This window comes from Monodon monoceros, unplaced genomic scaffold (genome assembly GCF_005190385.1).
Source record: "Monodon monoceros isolate NGI ecotype Baffin Bay Population unplaced genomic scaffold, NGI_Narwhal_1 Super_Scaffold_18, whole genome shotgun sequence".
NCBI lineage: Eukaryota > Metazoa > Chordata > Mammalia > Artiodactyla > Monodontidae > Monodon > Monodon monoceros.
This window is the reverse complement of record NW_021703774.1, coordinates 107,587,779-107,611,287: the sequence shown is the minus strand read 5'-3', so window position 1 is coordinate 107,611,287 and position 23,509 is coordinate 107,587,779. Positions and strand designations below refer to the sequence as shown.

The 23,509-nt window shown below is 32.4% G+C and overlaps 1 protein-coding gene across 8 annotated transcripts in view; it reads left to right on the top strand.

Annotated features, from left to right (window-relative positions):
* The window catches only part of PRKACB (protein kinase cAMP-activated catalytic subunit beta), a 142,515-nt gene that overhangs the window by 78,324 nt on the left and 40,682 nt on the right, over positions 1 to 23,509 (top strand). For 5 of the 8 annotated variants that reach the window (XM_029227696.1, XM_029227695.1, XM_029227694.1 and 2 more), the window contains exons 2-3: positions 15,656 to 15,717; positions 17,771 to 17,899. In XM_029227696.1, coding sequence (XP_029083529.1) covers positions 15,656 to 15,717; positions 17,771 to 17,899 — 191 coding nt within the window. Of the gene's footprint in view, positions 1 to 940; positions 1,176 to 1,395; positions 1,770 to 9,671; positions 9,696 to 11,378; positions 11,403 to 12,289; positions 12,507 to 15,655; positions 15,718 to 17,770; positions 17,900 to 23,509 lie in introns of those variants that run through there. The other 3 variants (XM_029227699.1, XM_029227702.1, XM_029227698.1) reach the window with 3 other exon arrangements.

Below are 23,509 nucleotides of genomic sequence, written 5' to 3'. Positions count from 1 at the left end.
AGCTTTAACTTTCCTTTGGGTCCTACGGAATAGCTTCCTTGTCAAGCTGGGATATGTGGAGAGCTTATTTAGGCCCTCTCTGCCTCTCTCATTTACATTTTCTATACTAAATTTTTTACTAGACCATCAGTCTACTGCTCACCCCTACTACGGCCACAACTTCAGGTTAGCAAAGCTGGATACTTTCCCTGTTCATTTGCTACAGTTTGCTTTCTTTTTTTTTAATAGACGGTATCACTTGTATGGGGTTTTTTGGCTTCCTCTCCAAATCATGTCAGCCCTCTCTGGCAGTAAAGCTCCTGGTTGTCATGGAGCCCCACCCTGACAGAAGTACTGCACTGACTGAGCTGTGGGGGAACAGGAGCAGCACCAAGCAAGAATACCACAGACTCCCACTGTTCTCATGCAAAGTGTAGCAATTTTTCATGAATAAATGCTTCTCAGTTTGTTGTTTGTGATTACTAGATGTCCAGAACCATGAAGTCATTGTTTTTGATAATTTTGTCCAACTTCATAATTGTTTCTTGGAGAGAAGATTTGCTGACTTATTCTTTCATCACCAGAAGTCCTGTGTCACCTGGCAACTTTTAAAATGGCATGTTCACTTGGTGACATTCCACTTAACAAGGAACCATTCTATAGATCCCTTGTACCATTTTGGTACAAATTTTGGGTCTCTGGGAATCAGAACAGTTGTTCACCATACCATCTACCTTGCTATACAGTCTGTCATCTTAATCCTGTTTAATGTAAGGGATTTTACACTTCAACAATAATTGTCAGTAACTTTTTTGTGTACTCCCCTCTTTTGAAAATCACATAAGTGGCATCTGACACTGTTTGTGATACTGAATATAATGGAAGTTTATAAATAAGTTGTTTTACAATTCTCCTTTATAAATGAAGATATATAGTATTATATTTTGTCTCCTCCATAATAACAGAATGTTTAAATGGTTAACATTTGTGCTGCAGTATAGCTTTCTGGCTCATGAAAAATGAAAGCTATCAGCGATCTGGGCAATAAGATTCATCGCCAATAGTCACTAGCAACAGCACACAGCATTTTAATATCAGTGAGGTCCACGGCTAGCAGTAAGAGCTGGTGTAATTGAAAGACGTTTAGGTGCAATCATTCTGCTGTTTGTTCCTTGCCAGGTTCAACATGGGATTGTGTGAGTATTTGAAGAAAACAGCAATTTTTAAAATATCTTGGAAAGATGTAAAAATGGTAGATAAGTGCTTAAATTTAAGAAACGTGGTAATTTTTAAATCATGTGGCTCTAAAATAAAAAGGCATTTTATTTGTCTTGGTTGATTAAAGCTTTAGAAAAGCTACTCCTTGGTTACAAGTGAACCGATAATTCTGCTCTAATGTTGCCGTGGTAACAACTCATGCTGATATAATTGAGAACATCTTATACATCCTGGTTCGAACATTTTCTCCCTGCCATTTTGAGTTGTTCTAGTGGTATATGAAGAAGCCTAGGATAACTAGCTTGAAAGAAATTAAATCTAGTTATACACATCTTTGGCATTAATCTGATGTTTACTAGTGATATCTCGCACTGAGCAGTTATGCTTTGCTTCTAGGGGCTTCTCTTTTTAAAACAAAAGAAAGCTCTTTTCATTTTCTGTGTGCTGCATGCTCTAATGTATGTGTTTACACCATCGGTTCTTATACCTCTAGAGATTAGCATAACTCCCTTTGCTGTTGGATTGTTGTTTTGAGCAGTATGTTTTGGAAAGGTTGATTTTCATCATGAGTGGTAAGTATGCTCTCTGAGACTCTGTAGGTTTGTATTTTAAAAAAAATATTTAACTATAAAAGCAAAAAAATGTTTTTTAGAGGGGCAGTTGTAAAGCCAGAACTACAGTGGATTACATTTTCTCTTGATGCTTTTGCTTTTAGAGATTATAGTAATTTGCTTTTTAAATCCATTAACAACTGTGAATAATTAATATCACTATTAATAGTCAATACCAGTAATCAGTTTCTAATCTATTTTATGGTGTGATTTATTGTATTCATTATATTCATTAATACATTGTTATTAATTGTGTTATAAATTAGTGAGTAAAAGACCCACTGTGGTAAAGGAGGAATTTTTTTAGTATCTGATCCTGAAGATAATTAAACTTTCCTTTTATTGGCTTTGTCTTTCTAATATTAATTTTTGTTAGCTTCTTTTTGGTTATATAAAAAATACTCAATTTTGCATAAGATGTTGCCAAAATTTTATTGATTTATTTGTTGCTTTTAACTATAATTCATTGAGAAATAGGAATTTAATGATGAAATAAATATATGCATTTTGGTTTTGGAGCCTTTGTTAAAATTTTTAGGAATAATTTTTTGGGAAATAATTTGTTAGAACAAGTACTTTTGTGATAGTTTCCTTTTTGTTTTTGTAAATATGATTTTTTCTAAACATTTCTAAAAATGTTTTTTGAGAAAATATACTACAGTATATACTGCAGTTTATCATAGGGTAAAAGCTGTTCACTTTAAGCCAAACCTGCAGCTAAAAATAGATATCCTGTTGTTAGAGGCAGAAATATTTGCTTAGAGCATAATTCATTAGCATCTTTTTGCTTAACTAAAAAAGAGGATGTTTATTAAGTTAACCTTTGAATCAGATACATGTTTAGGAAAAGTGTTATGGTTTTTCTCTTAAAGCAGTCTATAGTTTATACTTAAAAGATTTGGAATTGGAATTCAGAACCTGAGAGAGTTGGATTTTTGTGGTATAGTGGTAGAATTCCAGATAGATGAACATTTTCTTCCATAATTGGAGACCATCTTATTATTGCCAATAAACATTTTTTATCCTGCTGCTGTATAATATAAACCTCTTCAACACTGTTAGGTATTTATTTATAGAATGATATTAGACGTTAAAAGAACAATTTTGCATTTAATATATTAAGAATGATTTGTTATTGTTATTATCCTGTTATTCTTCTGTTAGATAGATCTTTCTGTTCGAGTGTTTTAAATTTGGGCTAATATTACAAAAGCAACATGTTAACATTTCTTAGGATTTCTTGGATATCAAAACTGAATATACCTGTTTATCACACTTAAAATACTGGATTTCTTTGAATACAGGCAGTGTGTTTTTTCTCCTTGAAAGTGTTCTAGAGGTTTTACAATTGGATATGTTGGTTTTAGCTGAAGAAAATTGTTACTGCTTCTCTATTGCTTTTTCTTTCAAGAAAGCTATGGATTATTCAGATAGTATTTGATATACTTGATCATATTGGTCTGCCCTTATAGCCTTTTTTAACCATAGGAATTATAGTAATGACAACTAAACATTCTGACTTTTTCAGGATTGTCCAATTTCAACTAATATTACTCATAAGTGGTTAAATGCCTCAGCCATTTCAAAATGTGGAAAATTTCAAATGAAGTGTGGTTTTATTTGTAAAAATGAGCAAATGCCAGACCTTTTTATCTAAGTCTTTAGCTATACATGTGATATTTATGTGTATGTGGTACTTTCCTAGTTAAAAAGCTATTTCTTTTCTCCTTCCTTGCCTATTAAATATCAGCTTTTGGGGGGAATAGTTTTCTCTGGAATCTATCTTTAGCCCTCTTTTAATGCTGCATTCTCTCTGAATGATCTCATCCAGTCCCACATCTTCAGTTGTTACCTGAATGTTCAGTGCAAAAGTGAATTTTCTCTTTCCATCCCAAATCTGCTCCTTTTTCATTCATCCTGATTTTTGTTAATGATCCCACTCGCCATGCAGGAACTTAAAACAGAAGCCTTGTAATCACTGAACTTGTTTCTTACTCCCCAGACATGCACTCAGCCATAAATTTCTATTGATTCTACATTAGAAATGTCTCAAAATCACTCAATTTTCTCCATTATCACTGACACTGAGAATGCTTTTGGATCAGGAATTCTGTATCTTTTCAATCCTTTTGCAGTAACAGCTTCACTGGTCTCAACTTCCAGTTTTATATCCCTCCAGACCATTTTCCATGCTGCCATTTTAAAACTGCAGATACGCCCATTTCTTAACCCAACGTGAAAACTTTCAGTTACTCCTTAGTGCCTCTCAAATAAAGGCTAAACTCCTTAGTGGGGCATATGAGAGCAGTGCCCTGCCTTTCTGGCTTTATTTGCTGCACCACTCATAAAATTCTGATCTAGTCATATTACACTACATATTGTTCCTTGCTCCCTTTCCATATTTATATCTTTTATTATAAAAATTCTGAAAACCAGCTATGCTTTTCAGTGCCTCCATTATTGACTCTGTAGAGTCAGATGATTCCTCTATACTCCCAAAGCAAACTTATAAACTATAACAATTATTTGTATTATACTGAAATGATATATTTGCATATCAGTTTCCAATCACCATCCTTTGAACTCCTTAAGTCAAGGATAGTGCAGTGTTCATCTCTGTGTTTCCAGTGGTTACCCTAGTGCCCCAAACACAGTAGTGAACTCATAAATTCTTGTGAAATAAATGAATGATTAAAACTTATCCATTTTTTATATAGTACAACACTTTTATTACATTATTGATGAAGAATATCAGTCATGTATTTTGATTTTTTTGGTTCATATGCTTATTGGAACATAACTAGCATCATTATATCAAAATCTCAAATGAAAACTCTGATTGGCCTTGTGGTAGTTGAGGGCAAATCTCTGAAAAAGATTTGCTATGCTTTGAATTACAGGAAAGTTACAGACTTGAGCAAAAGCATTTGAGTAATTCCCCTTTTTAGATCAATATTTTCTAAATTGAAAATTTAAGAACACAAAACTGGAAAAACAGTATATCAGTGGAATTAAGGAAGGGTACTTGCCTAGAAATGTATGTATCAGATTGAAGATCAGATGCCAAAGTTTAACAGTTTTATTTTGAGTAGTTTGCCTTCATGGAAAAGAAATAAAAATAATTTCACCCGTACTAACTTGGATGGATGAAGCTTTTAAGAAAGACTGTGGGAGAGATGAGTGGAAAACCCAACACTGCTGATTTCTTTCATTCTAAAACAATTAATAGTGGGACAACCAGAAATTTGTTAGTCTAATCAAGCTGAGAAAGTGGCTTTTCTTCTTCCAGATATAACAGGGCTCTTCCCTGATGTGACGGGCATCACAACTAGTAAGGAACCCTATAGTCCTGGCTCCATTCCCATTTTGGATTATTTAAATGATAATATAAATATGTATATATATATCAACTAAAAGATGTGAGAAGTTGATTCTAACATACCCAAATAGGAGGTGGAAGGATCCACCTTATTTGGGGGGAGCATTTGTAAAGTTTTGAAAGGCTTCTCATTGTTCATGAATGAATAAACAAGAAAAGTACCAATGTGGAGCCTATAAAAGAGATCATGCTCAAGGATAAGTTCACAGCCTTCAAGAGGAAGAGAATGAACTTATGTTTAGAAAATATTTATGAGGGAGGGTTTAAAATAGGAAATTATAGATAGCGTCTATGTGGAATTCTTAAAAATTTCAAGTGAACATGGACTCTATAAAATAAGACGTTAAAGATAAAAAGATGAAACAAGAGACTAGGATGAGAGGGGAGCTGGGCGAGAGGCAGGAATAGAAAAGAAGCAATAATGATATAAGAGAATGTTCTAAGAAAATGAACCTGGCATTTGTAGAGTATAAAGCTGCATTAGAAGCAGTAAAGAGCAAAATAATCACTGCAGGAAGGTAAATTGAACATGTAAAGAGCTAACTTGATAAAAGCTACCAGAATGTAGGGAAAATGGACAGGATAAAAATTATGAGGTGAAAAGTATGTTAGATAAAAGTAGGAACTCTACAAATTGAATGAATAACATTCCTTCAGAACAGATAATGACTAATAGAACAGAAACAATCATAAAAAATTATGATTCAGGAAAACTTAGAAGAAAATCCTAAAAGTATACACTGAAAGAGCTCATTGTGTATTGACAAAAATTAACAAAAATACCAGCACCTAAATATATCCTGATGGAAGTTTGAATTACGAGGATAAAAAATGAATTCCACAAACATCCAGGTCTCCTTCCATCTTACAACTTAACACACATTTTTTCTTATACAGAAAAAAAATCCATAAATTGGAGACTGGATAATTTGAAAACCCTTCTAGACCAAAAATTAATGAAGATACAACAGCACATAGAAATACTGAATAAAATATAACAAGCATCCCTTTAAATGAATACTTGAATTTACAAGAATATAATAGAAATCCCCAGTGTGCAGAAAGTCAAATAGTAAGTGAAAAACCAGAGCTGTAAGGGGAAGCATACTTTGACTACCCTGAGGAAATTTTCATACCTTGGTGACAAAATGGCTTTTATTTTAAATGGCCTCACAGAGACAGAAAAGTTCTTTGATCCATACAACTTGGGATTTCTTAGACTTGTGTATAAAGCCAGGATCCTCAAAGGATCATAACCTCAGTGAAAGCATAGACTAAAAAATAAAACGTCTCCACTGACACGGGGAAAATAAGGAAGCTCACATTTCTTGGCTTGGGTTCCTGGGGAGCGGGGAGGGCTGTGTGTGCATGTGTATGGGATGCTTTTCCTGAGAGTTTGTAATCAACTGCTTCTTCTTCAGTAGCTTTCACGTTATAATCTGTATTAATTGTGTGGTTTAATAATTTAAAATAAAATACCTTAGAGTAACAGTTCCAGGCTGGTAACATCTATCGGATGCCAGGCAGAAGCTAATACAAAACATATCCTCATATCAAACCCTGCAGTTTTCTCACAGATAAAGCCCCACTGAACTTTGAGTTCAGAGTCCAAAGCCAAAATAGATACATAACACACACACACAATCTACAACAAAAGATATTTAGCAGGTAAAACAGCATTAGACCCTACCAAGAATGTCAGAGTAGAATTGTCACATACAGACTACCATTTAAATTAATAATCACATAAAAAAGAAATATAAGAGAAAAAGATTGTATGCACTTCCCACAGAGCCTCAAAATATATAAAACAAAATTGACCCGTTTAGAAGGAAAAATTATAACTATGTAAGATTTATAGATATATATAAAGAATTCTCACCCAGTAATTGGAGAATACACAGAAATATATAGAACACTTACAAAATTGATTTTTTGACTACACATATTTGATATACTTTAAAGAATTGATACATAGGCTGTGGTCTCTGACCACAAAGCAATTAAGTTTAATCAATAATAAAAGACTAATTAAATAAGTAAACACAAATGTTATATTTGGAAATTAAAAAAACCCAAATAACACACAGGTCAAGAAATAACTCATAAATTTAAAATTCAATTATGTATCAGAACTTGTGGGGTGCAGCTAAAGGATTTAGAGCCAAAATCTTAAATGTGTATGTTAGGAAAAGAGAAAGACATTTGTGATGTAAGGATGCAAGTAAACAAGTTAGAGAAAGCACAGTGTGGTTAATCAAAAGAAGGAAAAAAACTAATAGAGACACGAGCAAAAGTCAGTGGAATAGAAGATATTCATCAGAGCCAATGCGTAGTTCATGGAGAAGACTTTTAAGAGAACTGATTAGAACTGTACCTATTTAAGATTTAATCATAGTTAAAATGTTTATTCAAAACTTAGCATGGGCTTTCCTGGTGGTGCAGTGGTTGAGAGTCTGCTTGCCAATGCAGGGGTCACGGGTTCGTGCCCCGCGCCGGGAAGATCCCACATGCCGCGGAGCGGCTGGGCCAGTGAGCCATGGCCGCTGAGCCTGCGCGTCTGGAGCCTGCGCGTCTGGAGCCTGTGCTCTGCAGCGGGAGAGGCCCGCGTACCGCAAAAAAAAAAAAAAAACTTAGCAAAATTAGGACTGGACAGTTTTATAGTCAAGTTCAAAAAATAAAAGTTTTAATCTTGTACAAAATTTTTCAAAGAATTAAAAAGGAGATATTCTTAATTTCTTAAATATATGTATTCTAGTAATAGTTTTACAAGTAAAGTATGGGAAAGAAAAGCAGTTAGAAACATATTCTTTGAAGTTAGGAACAGGAGTAGGATGCTCATTGTCTCTATCTGTACAGTATAACACTGTGAGTCATAACCTACACGGTAGGACAAGAAAAAGTTGGAGTAAAAAATATTATCATTATTCACAGATATGTGATTATCTACATAGAAAATTCAAGAGAATCTACTAGTGTTATTTTAGAATTAATGAGAGTCTGCCAGTCTGCCATATAATATCAGTATATAAACATCAACTATGTGCTACACATCAGCAACAAACAAATGGTAATTTTTAAAAAAGTCTCCCTTTTACAATAGCAACCAAAGCTCTAAAGAACCTAGGAATAAATCTAATAAAAGAATAAGACCTTTAAGAGAAAAAAGTTATAAAATTCTACTGAGGTATTTAATATTTAACAAGCAGATATCATTTTATACCCATTAGATTATCAAAAATTAGAAAGTAAAAATTAAACAGTAACATATTTTGTTGAGGACATGGATCACCAAGGATAGAGTGGTAGTATAAACTAGCACAACCATTTATTGAGCCACTTATACTATTTAGTTAAGTTGAAAACGTGCATACCCTATCATCTAGGGATCCACTCCTATCTCTGTACTTTCCGCAACAAGACAGAACATTTGAATTCAGGACCAAATGGAAAATCTTTAGCATATGATTCTGCTAGATAAAATATCCTCTGAGAAAAAGCCTCAGTGAACAATTAAGGAAGTAAAGTACATTTCAAAGAGCATTTCAAAAATTGCCTGGGTCATTAGTTTTATGACTATAAATTTACTTTAAGTTTTATCACAAAATCCTTTAGGGAACATCTTCAGTCAAACATGGCTTGGATGGCCTAGAAAATCCACAGCATCCCTAGACAGAGAGCAAGTTTGGAGAGAAAGCATGTACATGTGATTTGTAGTGAACGAGTACACTAAGTGAATTCATAGTGTATCCATCTGTCCATATAGATACTAGTCAAATAAGTTAATGTGTTTCTTTCTATAATTTGATCATTTAAATATATATGTCTCACCAAAAGTTTAAAATTTTTTTAACAGTGTAGTGAAAGAGTGGGTCAATTATAATGTTCACTTGTAACCAAGACTTGATAAAGAATTAACTAACAAAAAATTGTAAGAAGAGGACAGAAGAGTAAATGTAAGCAGTATTGCAATAAGAATAGCCTTTATTGCCTATTACATTTTCAGCCACTCTTTCATGTGTGATTTTGTGCAAGACTAATTAATATCTTAGAAAAGTAGGCCCATTTGTGCCGTTATGTGGTCCCATCCACTGAACTACACAAATAACAGTTATAGTAATTAAAGTTGTTTTTTATACCCACTGTCATTTTAAGGTTACAGTGAATTTGCTTTGAACGAACATGTTTGAATATGGTGAAGCAAAGTGTCTCTTCAGCAAAGTGAACACAATTGCTCTTCAGATTAAAGGGATAGAAATATGATATTTCATTAATACATTTCCAGAGTAGGGTTTTGACTGGTTAAAAAGATACATGTATCCAAAGAATTAATTGTAATCATTGTATAAAACACTTTTGAATATGTGTTTTTCATTCTATTCCTGTGTGTGAATATTTAATGAACATGTATGGGTTGGTAACTTCTTGTGTGTATGTTATTTTATGTGTTATTTAATCTGTTTAATTTATTCTTTTTGATCAAGCACGCAAATCATCAGAAGCATCTGGTAGGAAACCACTTTTTACAGAATAATTTGTTTGCTTTGTTGCTATAAGTTGCATTTTATGAGGCATTCTGTAGCAACTAGAATATTTTATATTTACTGAAAATATTTGTACTACAGCATGTATGTGTGTGGGGAGGTATACTTAGAAATAACAAATATAGAGTTCTAAAGAGGTGAGTGTTTGAAGTAGGGGTGCCAGAAGACAGTATTACAGTCTACTAGATTTACACTTCCTAGAGGTTTTGGAAGAGACTGTATTGTTATTTGTTGATAGAACTTGGTATTTTCATAACTGATTTACCTCCGTTCCCATCCTGTTTTGTGCTTTCTGACATACACTAAATAACCTAAATAGAATAATGCTTTTATTTACGTAAAGAAAGAAGATGAAAATAATTTAATTACAAAAAGATTAGGGGGACCATGAATTATAATCTCAGTAAAAAAAATTTTTAACTTATTACAAAAAAAGATACTATTAAGAAACAACTGCTTATAGTACCTAATACTTGCTCTTTCCCTTATAGAAAATTTTAGAGGAACAGCTCCTTCTCTTATTCCCTAAATGGATAGCCATCAAGATTTAAAATATTCAGACCTGTAACCCCCACTGTTCTTCCTCCTTACTCTATCTGGCTCCCCTCTTTCTTTAGCCAAGTGATCTTGCCTCCTATTTCCCAGAAGAAATGGAGTACAGCAATTGTGAATAACTCAGTTTACTCCTGGGCCTTTCCACATACTGAAAAGCGTCGCTGTGGCGAGCAGCTACCTCCCTGATTGGGCACTTTCTTGCCCATACACTTCACCTCCCACTGCTGCTGTACACTTTTACCCTATGCCGCAGCTATTTAGGTCTGTTGACATTTCCTGAGTAAACCATGCTCTTTCCTTTATACATTTGATTCAAGATCATCCCAGCCTATCTTTGTCCTCCACTTCATCTGCCAGAGGAACTGTTTATCCTTCAAGATTCAGCACAAATGCTGCATCATCTTTTATGCCTTGCCTTACTACCCAAGAATTTCCTCTTTTGAGCTTGAATAGCACCTGGAGATTTCTTAGTTGTAATCCTTGTCACATTCTATTACAGTGGTTCATCTATTTCCCCTTTAGCTTCTCATCTCCTATATAGTGGAGATATGTTCATTCTTTGTTGTGTTCCCAGAGTCTAGCTCAGTTTCTGGTACCATTGAACAGTGCTCAATAAATGTTGAGAAGATTGTTAAACCAGCACCAATGAAGTAAAAATACCTGGAAGACACTATTGTCTCTCAGAAGGGACTTAATGAAGTATTACAATTCAGAGTGTCTTTCCTACAGTAGAGTTTTGAAAAAGAATAGAAGTCCAGAGATGGCATTGCAGTAGTTATAGGATGTGTATTTCAGTATATGCTACTTAATACTATTAGCGCTATTGCTATGAGGAGTTAAATTTTTTGTTAGCTGTTTTAAGGAAAATTAGAATGGTATTGATTTTGGCGCTGAACAGTAATTATTGATTTTATTTCCTAACCATTTAATTTAAAAATATTCTATTTGAATATGTTCAGTCAAATAATCATTTCTACATTGTTTTAGTCTGTACATAATATTCTGTAAAAATGTGTATAAGTGATTTCATGCTAATATGCTGTTTTTATGAGTGTCATTTAATCATTGTTTAATTTATTTTTCGGATACAAGCTTGCTCCTCTTCAGAAGTATCTGGTAGGCAATTACTTTTAATAAAACAAATGTTACCTTTTAAAACTTTTTATTTGGTTGTTTGCAAGTTGTTATGCTCCTCCTAAAGTTATATTTTTATAAAATATTCTGAGTTAATAAAATATTTTAGTTGATGGGAGAAATGGTTTAGTTTTATGTTGAGTTTTATCCACAGAAATTATTTATATTGCAGTTTCTTGTGTGATATTTTAGAAACAACAAATATAGCACTGCGAAATAGTGAGAGCTGTACAGGGTAACATAAGACAAATTAATACACACCACTTAAATTAGATAACCCAGGTTAATGAAAGGTTTTTGAAAGGAAAATATAGTTGTAAATCTTGAGTAAAACAGCTAATATTTTAATTGGGTATTTACCCTAGGAAGTTTATATTCTATTTTGTTCTGTTTTCTATTTGTTTCCCTTCTATTTTCTGACATCCATTAAAAGAAGTTAAATAAAATTGTGCTTTTATTGTAAAAGAGGTGTCAAAGAGAGAGGTGACATTTATCACATTACAAAGAAAACTGGAGAATTCAATATCTGGAGTAGTTATAATCTGTACAGTAATAGATTTATAAACCCTTCTTATAAGACATGAATGATAACCTCCTTTAAGCTTTGCATAATGGCATACTGTAATGAACAACATGCCCTTTTTATAATCAGTAGCAATCTAGAATCTAGCAGCAACACAGAACCAAAAATTGCCTAGTAAATAAATTTACTAACTATAATTAGTGAAACATTTCAGAATTATCTGAATAACATGAAATAAAGATATGCCATACTTGAATTTTTAATAAATTTTCCTAATGTTTAAAATGAACTCTCTAATTTTTAACAATGTCGTGTGTATAAATATATTCAAAGATATTTTGAGGGTGGTAAGATTTAAGTTTTTTTTTAATGTACTTGTAGATATGCATAAAAATTATCACTTTGTTTCTTCTTTCTTCATCTCATGAATGTGGGTAAATATCTCTACAAACCAACCCTGGGTGAACATATAGATTCCTTTGGTATTTCTTAAACTGAAGAGAAAATAAATTTATATGGAAAATAAATGTAATTGAAGTATATACTTCTGGGAAGAAATTGAGGTAATTTTTGGTGTGTCCTCATTTTTTTAGTACCTAGTTTGCTCCATTATTGACCAGTACAGAACAAAATATATTTGCAGAAAAATCCTTTGTTGAGATGTTTTTTCCTAAGGAGTGTTACTAATCACTGTGTTTTCAGATAGGTACTGATGATTACTAAGAAGCATTACAACCAGTATTATAACTCATATGTGTTGAGCTCCAAAACCTGTGGCTGTTGCAGGATATCACAGGGGTTTAAATTGAGTGTAAATGTAGATATGGCTTATATATGAACACAACAAGAAAACAATTGAGAACTTCAAGGATATGCTTTATAGGGAACTCCAGATTAAATGTGCTGCAGTGTTTGAATTTGGCTTTCTCCCACCACTCGTTTTATTAATTAGTTGCCAACACCTTATGTCAGTGGATATAAACTTTAAAAATAACTAGAGAAAAGCATTTAGAAAGTTAAATTCACCACTGTGTAAAAATAATAAAATCCAAAGCAAATACATATGGTTCTAGATTGCCTATTTTTTTAAGAGTTATTCATAATCTAGCATGTTATAAAATATTTTATTTTTTGTGTTTATATTTATAAGGTATATATTTTGGTTAACCAATATTTTTACAAAGAGTTAACTGTGTTCATCTTTGCATCTAAGTAGTACACATATAAACCAGACATTTCATGTGTGTATGTATACTTATGTGACAAAAAGTGTTGCAGGAAGAGTTTTCTTTGTGGAATTATTTAATGACATTATAATTAATGCTTATCCTTACTCTAAAAAGGAATCTATTTGTTGAAATAATTTGCAAAATTTAACATCTTTAATTCATACCATTTCTGATAATTTTCATATAAGACCTTTATGAGAACTGTTATTTACTTTCTACAGTGTTACTTGACAGTAAGCTCAGAATACTGATGAGTACAGAGAGTATTTCAAAGATTTTCCTGAATATCCTATTAGTGCATGAAATTCAGTAGTACTTAAAATTTTTCCTTTAGTTTATTCACCAAGCAGGAAAAAAGGAAATTTTCCTTCAACTTACCATCTTTGGCAAATACTGCCAGTCCTTCCTTTGACCAGTTAGTTTTTTCTTAACTCAAGATCCAATTAGCAAGAAGTGACAGGAGAAGCTGAAACAGGATGTTAGGGATTTTTTCCTTTTCCTGATTTTCTTCCATGTCTCCAAATTATCTATACTCATGCAGGCATCTGGAGAGTTTATACTGCAACTTGATGTGCAAGTTCTATAGATAGAAAATAACTAAAAATATTTTTCAAAAGAAATCAGAGGTATATTTTGGGAATCACAAGTTGTTTCTTAAAAGCCACAGTTGCATTTAGCAATAAATTATGTTTTTAATTTATTTTATAGCTGTCGTTTCCAAGTCAATGGCATGTGCAGATGTCTGTTTCATGCAAAAAAAAAAAAAAAGATCTTACTTATAAAACCACTCTTCTTCAGTTGTAACTAGTATATTAACTTTTTAGAAGTAGGATGACTTGAACCTTCCTAAACTCAAAGAAAATGTAATAATTTTCCACCCCCAAATCCACCCCCAGGAAGAATTAGATCATATTTGCCTAAGTAGTTGCAATTATTTGATTCATTGTTTTGGTGAATGAGATTTTCATATAATGGAAAGATTCTAATTTTAAAAATTATTTTTCTTAAATTTTCTAAAATAGGTATTTTGAGAGTATTTTGCAAAATACAAGTGACAGTTTATATAAAGTAGTAAAATAATATCTTCAGAAATGCACACTAGTGTTACATAAAAACTAATGTCTGCTGTTGGTGCCTGTGAAGACCATTTTGAAATCTCAAAGCACTTAAAATGCCAACAGCTTTCTTGTTTAACAGTATTTTGCCAAAGGTACTTCAGTGGGGGTAAAGGAGGAAATTACAATATATCTTACATGCCTCAGTTTAATACTACTGCATCATTAGAAGATCTTATTAAAGTATTTGTGAACCCCTCATTGAACTTTTGTCTTTTTATCATTATCATCATTCTTATTATTACTTCTGAAATAAATGCCACTGTGCCATTTGTTTAGCCTTTTACTATTTCAACACTATTTAAATCCTACTTTCATCTTTATTTATAGATTCAGATATGAGAGGAAGAAAGGGAACTCCCCCCCCCAAAAAAAAAGAAAGACTAAAATAATTACTTCTTGTGTAGTTAGGTTTTGCTCTCTCAAACCTAACTATGGGAAAAATAATACATTTTGTTAATGCCATTTTATCTCTCTGGAATTTTTTTTACTATTTGTTTCTAAAACCCTGAAGTTATTTTGTAAACAGAAATCATTGTTAGTAGCTTTGTGGGAAGACAATGAAAAAGAGGAATCCTTTTAAATAATTCATCATTTATCAAATCTAAAACTTCAAACCACAGCTCTATAAAATAATGTGGCTATTATTGATCACTATATAAACATCTGGTTTTGAATTGCTTTACTTTAGTTTATATTATAAGTTAGGCATTCAGGCATTTCGTTTGCTCCAAATTTAGAATGAGAGCTTTAAGCTGTTCGGGTTTTTTGGTTGTGGTTTGTTCTGTTTTATTTTTAAGTCTTTGTGGCTGTTCTTTGTGTTAGTCTGTAGTTTCTCCCTTTCTTTTTACCTTTAGTAGAGAGGATACAAATCTAATAATATAAATACTTATACCTGAAAACAGCCCTTTATCAAAGTCAGTTAGTTTTGAAACTCCACAAATCAACAAATTCACATTCTCCAGATTTTTTACTTCTTATATTTACTCTGTTAATATCTGCTGGCTTATTTATTTACAATAAGTATTTTGTCCTATATTGATTTCTAACTTTTTTCATTACTTTCAGGTATGTTTTCAGGAACAGTATTTTTATTATTAAATTTGAAATTATCAAAGTGACCTCCATAGAGAACAGTATTAAATATTCGTAGAAATTGGAGAAACTGTTTGCTTCTTCTTTAGAGAAACTAAATAGCTCTCTAGTATATCATGGTTGTGAATACATGTTTCATGGCAACCATAGTTGACTTAAGTCTGTGTTTTTTAAGCAAGTATATTTATGTGTAATGTATTTATGTATGTAGTATAAATATTCTTAGAAGTCAAAATTTGGTTTTTTGTTTTTTTTTTTTTAATATATTTTCAGTGAAAGAGTTTCTAGCCAAAGCCAAAGAAGACTTTTTAAAAAAATGGGAAAATCCTGCTCCGGTAAGGAACATTTAAAATTTTCTGTGATTTAAAAATCTTGCTTTAAGTAAAATCATGATTCTCACCTAAATAATTTACTACTTCAGAAAGTTTAATTTTCAAATAGCATTAATAAATATAAGCTGAACGTGAGAATTTTGCCATAATATTATGTTTTGATTTATTAATAATTTTATGTATACCTAAATTGGAGAAGGAACTAATTTCTGATATAATACCTGATTATACATTTTGATACTAATTCCAAGTTGCTACAAACTCTTGATATTTTCTAATATTTAGTAATTTTGATTTATGCCTTCGATAGCATATTTATTATTTTTATTAATTATGACAATTAGGGACCATATTGTGCAGTTTCAAATTCTTAATCACAAATACTTGGCTACTGACAACATACCAAGTACACTAGGATCCTTTCATAAATGTTTTGATGAGTTAAGTTCTATATAATTTAAGTACTTTAGATCTTAACTAAGATCTAAAAATTATATGTAAAAAGAGCCATCTACACTTGCCAAAAACTCTTTTTCAATTTATTTTTATAAATAATTAATGACCTTTAATAGTAGGTGAAATTTTGAAAACTTTTCCTAGCATAAAAATCCTTTTGAAGTATTTTTTCACTAAAAAATATTTAATTCTAAATAAAATGTTACGTTTTATGAAGATGCCATCATTACCAAGATTTAGAGCATGAGCTATATAATTTATGAGGAAGACAGCATATTCGTATGAAAAGCAGTGACTAGCAGAAAGACATGTTTTGTTGTCTATTAATGATGTTTATTTTCATTATTTAGTTGGGAACTTTATTAAACATTTCAATCCATTGTTGTTGATAAAACCAAAAATTAAATATTAATCCATAAAATTAAATAATTAATTCAGTCAGAATTATAAGGACTTTTTCTTTCTGTATCCATACAGAATCTCATGGCAATTTAAAATTATTAGAAATAAGAATGAAAACAAGTTTTATAAATAAAAACTTAGAGTTACTTGCTTTCTCCTTAATGATTCAGTAAGAAGCTATGATGTGTCTCCAAAGGCAAGGTTGATTTGCAAAAGATTAAGTCCAACTACAGTGAATTCCAGTAGCAATCCAAATTCCTCACTTATAAAAGAACCATATTGCATCACATTTTTCTAAAGCTTAATGCTGTACAGAATGGCCCTTGGAAATATTTTTTCCAGGATTTTCATGAAGATGTTTATAATGAAAACCTATTAAACAAATGGGTTAGCAATTACTATTTGGTGCCACTTAGCACATAGTTTGTTCCTAGTAATTTTCATTTTGTTGTGGCAGCAACAAATTCAATAGATTGATGCCTCCAATTCTTTGCTTCTACGCTATAGTCAAAGCCAAAGATGTTTGCTTGTAACAAAGCATCTTTCAAGGAGAAAGAGAGTGATTATTCTTCTGGGACTCTGACTTTTGGTTATCTTTGTGGGAGTGAGGAACTCTTTTTACCTTATTGTTACTTTTTTAGGTAATACTGGGTTGTTGTCACATCAGAGAGAGAGAACCATTAGTATCTCTTATGCTGTTATTATCTAGTTCATATACGGATAGAAATGAAGTAAGACAGTGTTTCTTCAGAGGTAACTCTAGTGAAAGGACTCTGATCCTCAGCTTATCTATTCATTATAATTATTTGTAAGTGCACTAAGACGTGTGGCTTCCATGATTGCATACTTCTGGTCAGTTTGTAATTATTAAAATATGGAGCTAATTTATTAGAAGTCCAATACTATGAATTCATATTAGAATATGACCTTTCATATTTCAACTGACGATCTTACTTCCTCACATTACTATTATGCTTTGTTTTGTGATGTAAGTCTCTTCTCAAATATTAGATCCTTTCTTATTCAAAGGGAAAAATAGAACCAGTAATCTGCAATTTCAGTAGTCTCTTTGTATTGTTTTTAAATGGATAGTTATAAATTACCTATTCTGATAGCATATCATTAAATCTATTATAGTTTTCATAGTCTTCTTATGAAAATTTCTAATTTTAAAGTTTATTTTTTCATGTATATGTAGAATAATGCTGGGCTGGAAGATTTTGAAAGGAAAAAAACCCTTGGAACAGGTTCATTTGGAAGAGTCATGTTGGTGAAACATAAAGCCACTGAACAGTATTATGCAATGAAGATCTTAGATAAGCAGAAGGTTAGTGTATGCATTGGTTTGGGGTTTTTTTTTTTTGGAATTTAAAAAAATTTTTAAATTTTAAATTGAAATATAGTTGATTTACAATATTGTGTTAGCTTGAGGTATACAGCAAAGTGATTCAGTTATATACATATATATTCTTTATTAGATTCTTTTCCATTATAGGTTATTACAAGATATTGAGTATAGTTCTTTGTGCTATACAGGTTCTGGTTGGTTACCTATTGTATATATAGTGGTGTGTATATTTTAATCCCAAACTCCCCATTTATCCCTCCTCCCCCACCTTTCCTTTTGGTAACCATAAGTTTGCTTTCTATGTTTGTGAGTCTATTTCTGTTTTGTAAATAAATTCATTTGTATCATTTGTTTAGATTCCACATATAAGTGATATCATAGGATATTTGTCTTTGTCTTGCCTACTTCACTTAGTATGGTAATCTCTAGGCAGAATTCTCTTTAACATAAATTGCAGCAATATTTTTTGGCCCCATCTCCTAGAGTAATGGAAATAAAACCAAAAATAAACAAATGGGATCTAATTAAACTTAAAAGCTTTTGCATAGCAAAGGAAACCATAAACAAAATGAAAAGACAACCTACTACAGAGTGGTAGAAAATATTTGAAAATGATACAACTGACAAGGGATTAATTTCCAAAATATACAAACAGCTTATTACAGCTCAATATCAAGAAAGCAAACAGCCTAATCAAAAAATGGGTAGAAGATGTAAATAGACATTCCTCCAAAGAAGACATACCAGTGGCCAACAGGCACGTGAAAAGATGCTCAATATTGCTAATTATTAGAGCAATGCAAATCAAAACTACAATGAGTATCACCTCACACTGGTCAGAATGACCATGATCAAAAAGTCTACAAGTAATAAATGCTGGAGAGGGTGTAGAGAAAAAGGAACCCTCCTACATTGCTGGTAAGAATGTAAATTTGTACAGCCAATATGGAGAACAGTATGGAGGTTCCTTAAAAGACCAAAAATAGAGCTACCACAGGATCCTGCAATCCCCCTCCTGGGCATATATCTGGAGAAAACCATAATTCGAAAAGGTACATGCACCCTAATGATTATAACAGCACAATTTACAGTAGCCAAGACATGGAAGCAACCTAAATGTCCATCAACAGATAAGTGGATAAAGAAGATGTGTGTATATATACACAATGGAATATTACTCAGCCATAAAAAAGTGAAATAATGCCTTTTGCAGCAACATGGATGGACCTAGGGATTATTATGCTAAGTAAAGCAGTCAGACAGAGAAAGACAGATATCACATAATATTGCTTATATGTGAAATCTAAAAAGATGATACTGGTGTATTCATTGTTATTTACCTGAAGAGTAAATTTTATCTGCTAGATTATTAAACACATGCAATAGAATAACTTACCATTGACACCTTCAGATAATTTTATTGTTGTGTTTAATTTGCATTCCTCTTTATTGTGACTATATGACACATACAATTAATAGTTTGAGTGTAGGGGGGTACATTATTATTTCAATAATTATTTATACATAATAGGTATATATATGTTTGCTAACAAAATATTGAATTCTATATGTAAAGAACAGGCATCTCTATTACATTCTGCCTTGTGGAAAAATGCAGGGACCAAATACTTGATCCTTAGATAGAGGTAACAGAAATTTAGTGATTTATTTTATGACTTATTTTAATTGACAGTTGAAGCCCTGTTGTTTAACATGATTGAGCTGTTTAATTTAAAATGTAAGTTAAAGCAGGGAATAATTTGAAAACCTGCATACTGTAACAAATATCAAATCATTATATTATACACCTCAAACTAATAATGTTACATGTCAGTTATAGCTAAAAGAAATTAATTAATTAAAAAATGAATTTTAAGTATTTATCATATATTAGTGTTATCTAATGAATCAAGGTATCTGAATTATTCATGCTTTAAATATTAAGCTTCTGTTTTCCTAGTAATGACTATTGAGGGAAAGTAAAAGAAAAATGGCGAATCTTGATTTGTTATCTTACAGATATTATGTACTCAAGAATGACATTTTGGCTTGCTGGGATACAGATAGGAAAATGTGGAGGAAACAGTACTGAACGAGTAATCAGGGTTACAGATGGTGGGTAAACTGGTGCTATCCAATAGAAATATAATGTGAGGCACATATGTCATTTTGAGTTTTTTAGTAGCTACATTTTTTAAAAAGTAAAAAGAAATAGTTAAAATTATTCTTAATTAATAGATCTTTATTTAGCCCAAGGTATCTAAAATACTATCACTGCCACATGTAATTAATATAAAAATTACTGAGATGTTTCGTATTCTTTTTTTCATACCAAGTTGTCAAAATCTGATGTTTATTTTACACTTACAGTATATCTCCATTCAAATTAGCCACATTTTGAGTGTTAAATAACCACATGTGGCTAGTGGCTACCATATTGGACAACACAGCATTAGACTGGTCTGAGGTTTCAGTCCAACCTCTATTTTTTTTTTTTTTTTTTCGGTACGTGGGGCTCTCACTGTTGTGGCCTCTCCCGTTGCGGAGCACAGGCTCCAGACGAGCAGGCTCAGCGGCCATGGCCCACGGGCCCAGCCGCTCCGCGGCATGTGGGATCTTCCCGAACTGGGGCACGAACCTGTGTCCTCTGCATCGGCAGGCGGACTCTAAACCACTGCGCCACCAGGGAAGCCCAACCTCTATTTTAAAACAAAAACCAAAACTAACCCCTAATATGAAAAGTAGTAATGGATTAAGTCTCTCTAAAATTAAATACACCCATACACACATTTGTGCATCTTTGTCTACTGCCCTCTTTCACTTTATCTTTTCTAACCATGCTTCTTGAAAAAATAGTTTAATCACTAACCGCTAACTCACTTCCTTTTAATTCTTCAACCCACAACAATTTAGCTGCCTCCTTGTTTATCTCCTGCTTCTTGCTACTCTACTGAAATGGCACTACCATGGATCACCAATCCAGTGACTTAATCACCAAGTCCAGTGGACTCTTTTTGCTCATCTTATGTGACTTTTTTAAGAGCCTATGACTGTAGTGATACTCCCTTGAAACTGTCTTGTCCCTGGACTTCTGGAACCCCATGCTCCTAATTATAGTATTTCCTCTCTGGGCTCTTCTTTTTCATGTTCCTTTTCCTGTTTTGTTCTATTTTTCCCTTCTGTCTGCTCTTTAAAGATTGCTAATCTCAATCGCTGGACTATCCACTCTTCCTGTGTTCTTGTTCTGTACCCTCTTCCCGTGTACTCTAATCCAAGCTTCAACTCATCATTGAACTCTACACTTCTGATTTGTACAATCTGAGCATGGAGCTCTTAGAGATCAAGTAGTCCTTACCCTAATTATCTAGATGAGGTAATTGGATCTTAGGGAGGGTAAGTGACCAGCATACTTGTATTGCTAGCACAACAACAAAATGTCTCCAATTTGCTTGCTTGCCTGTTTGTTTGAAGCATAATAGACTTACAATATTATATTAGTTACAGGTGTACAACATAATGATTTGATATTTCTATACATTACAAAATGATCACCATGACAGTCTAGTTACTATCTGTCACTATACAAAGTTATCATAATATTATTGACTATATTTCCTATACTGTATTTTAACCTGTGATTCATTTATTTTGTAACTCTTAATTTATCCTGTAAACTCTTAAAGTTCATATCTCTTAATCTCCCTTACCTATATCATTCATCACCCCACACCTCCTCCCCTCTGAGTTCTCTGTATCTATGAGTCTGTTTCTGTTTTGTTATGTTTGTTCACTTGTTTTTTTAGATTCTACATATAAGAGAAATCATATGGTGTTTTTCTTTGTCTGTCTGACTTATTTTACTCAGCATAATACCCTCATACCTCTAAGTACATCTATGTTGTCACAAATGGCACGATTTCCTTCTTTTTTTATTGCTGAGTATATTCCATTTTATATTCCATCTTCTTATCAATCCATCTGTTAATGGACACTTAGGTTGCTTCCGTATCTTGGCTATAGTAAATAACACTGCACTGAACATAGGGGTGCATATATCTTTTTGAATTAGTGTTTTTATGTTCTTTGGAAAAATACCCAGAAGTGGAATTGCTGGATTATATGGTAGTTCTACTTTTAATTATTTGAGGAACCTCCATACTGTTTTTCATAGTGACTGTACCAGTTTACATTCCTACCAACAGTGCATGAGGGTTCCATTTTCTCCACATCCTTGCCAACACTTGTTATTTGTGTCTTTTTTATAATAGCCATTCTAACAGGTGTAGGGTTATATCTCATTGTAGTTTTGATTTGCATTTCCCTGATAATAAGTGATGTTGAGTATTTTTTCATGTACCTGTTGACCATCTGTGTGTCATCTTTAGAAAAATGTCTACTCAGGTCCTCTGCCCATTTTTCAATAGGGTTGTTTTTTGATGTTGAGTCTTACGAGTTTTTTTTTTTTAATATCTTGGATATTAACCCTTTATCAGACATTGTTTGCAGTTATTTTCTCCCATTCAGTTGGATGCCTTTTTGTTTTGTTCATAGCTTCCTTCACTGTGCAGAAGTATTTTAGTTTAAGGTAGTCCCATTTGTTTACTTTTGTTTTTGTTTCCCTTGCTTGAGGAGACATATCCAAAAAAACATTGTTAAGACAGGTGTCAAAGAGCATACTGCCTATGTTTTCTTCTAAGAATTTTATAGTTTCAGATCTTACATTTAAGTCTTTAATCCATTTTGAGTTTTTGTTTGTATATGGTGTGAGAAAATAACCCAGTTTGATTCTTTTGCATATAGCTGTTCAATTTTTCCAGCACCGTTTATCAAAGAGACTATCTTTTCTCCATTGTATATTCTTGCCTTGTTTGTTGTAGATTAATTGACCATATAAGCATGGGTTTATTTCTGGGCTTTCTATTCTGTTTCATTGGTCTATGTGTCTGTTTTTATACTAGTTTCATACTGTTTTGATTATTGTAGCTTTGTAGTATACTTTGAAATCAGCAGGCATGATACCTGCAGCTTTGTTCTTCTTTCTCAAGATTGGTTTGGCTATTCAGGGTCTTGTTTACATATAAATTCTAGAATTATTTGTTCTAGTTCTGTGAAAAATGCCGTTGGTATTTTGATAGAGATTGCATTGAATCTGCAGATTGCCTTGAGTAGTATGGCCATTTTAATAATCTTAAGTCTTCCAATCCATGAGCTCAGTGTATCTTTCCATTTGTTTGTGTCATTTTTAATTTATTTCATCAATGTGTTTTAGTTTTCTGAGTACAGGTTTTTACCTCCTTGGTTAGATTTATTTCTAAGTGTTTTATTGTTTTTGATGCAGTTGTAAGTGGGATTGTTTTAATTTCTCTCTCTGATAGTTTGTTGTTAGTGTATTAAAACACAAAAGATTTCTATACATTAATTTTGTCTCCTGAAACCTTACTGAATTCATTTATTATAATAGGCTTTTTTGTGGCATCTAAAAAATGCAGGGGGGAAGTAAGAATGCAGAGCCATTAGAATGCATTCAAACTTAAGAGATTATCAACTTAAATAACCGCATATATGTATAGGTTGTTATATATAAACCTC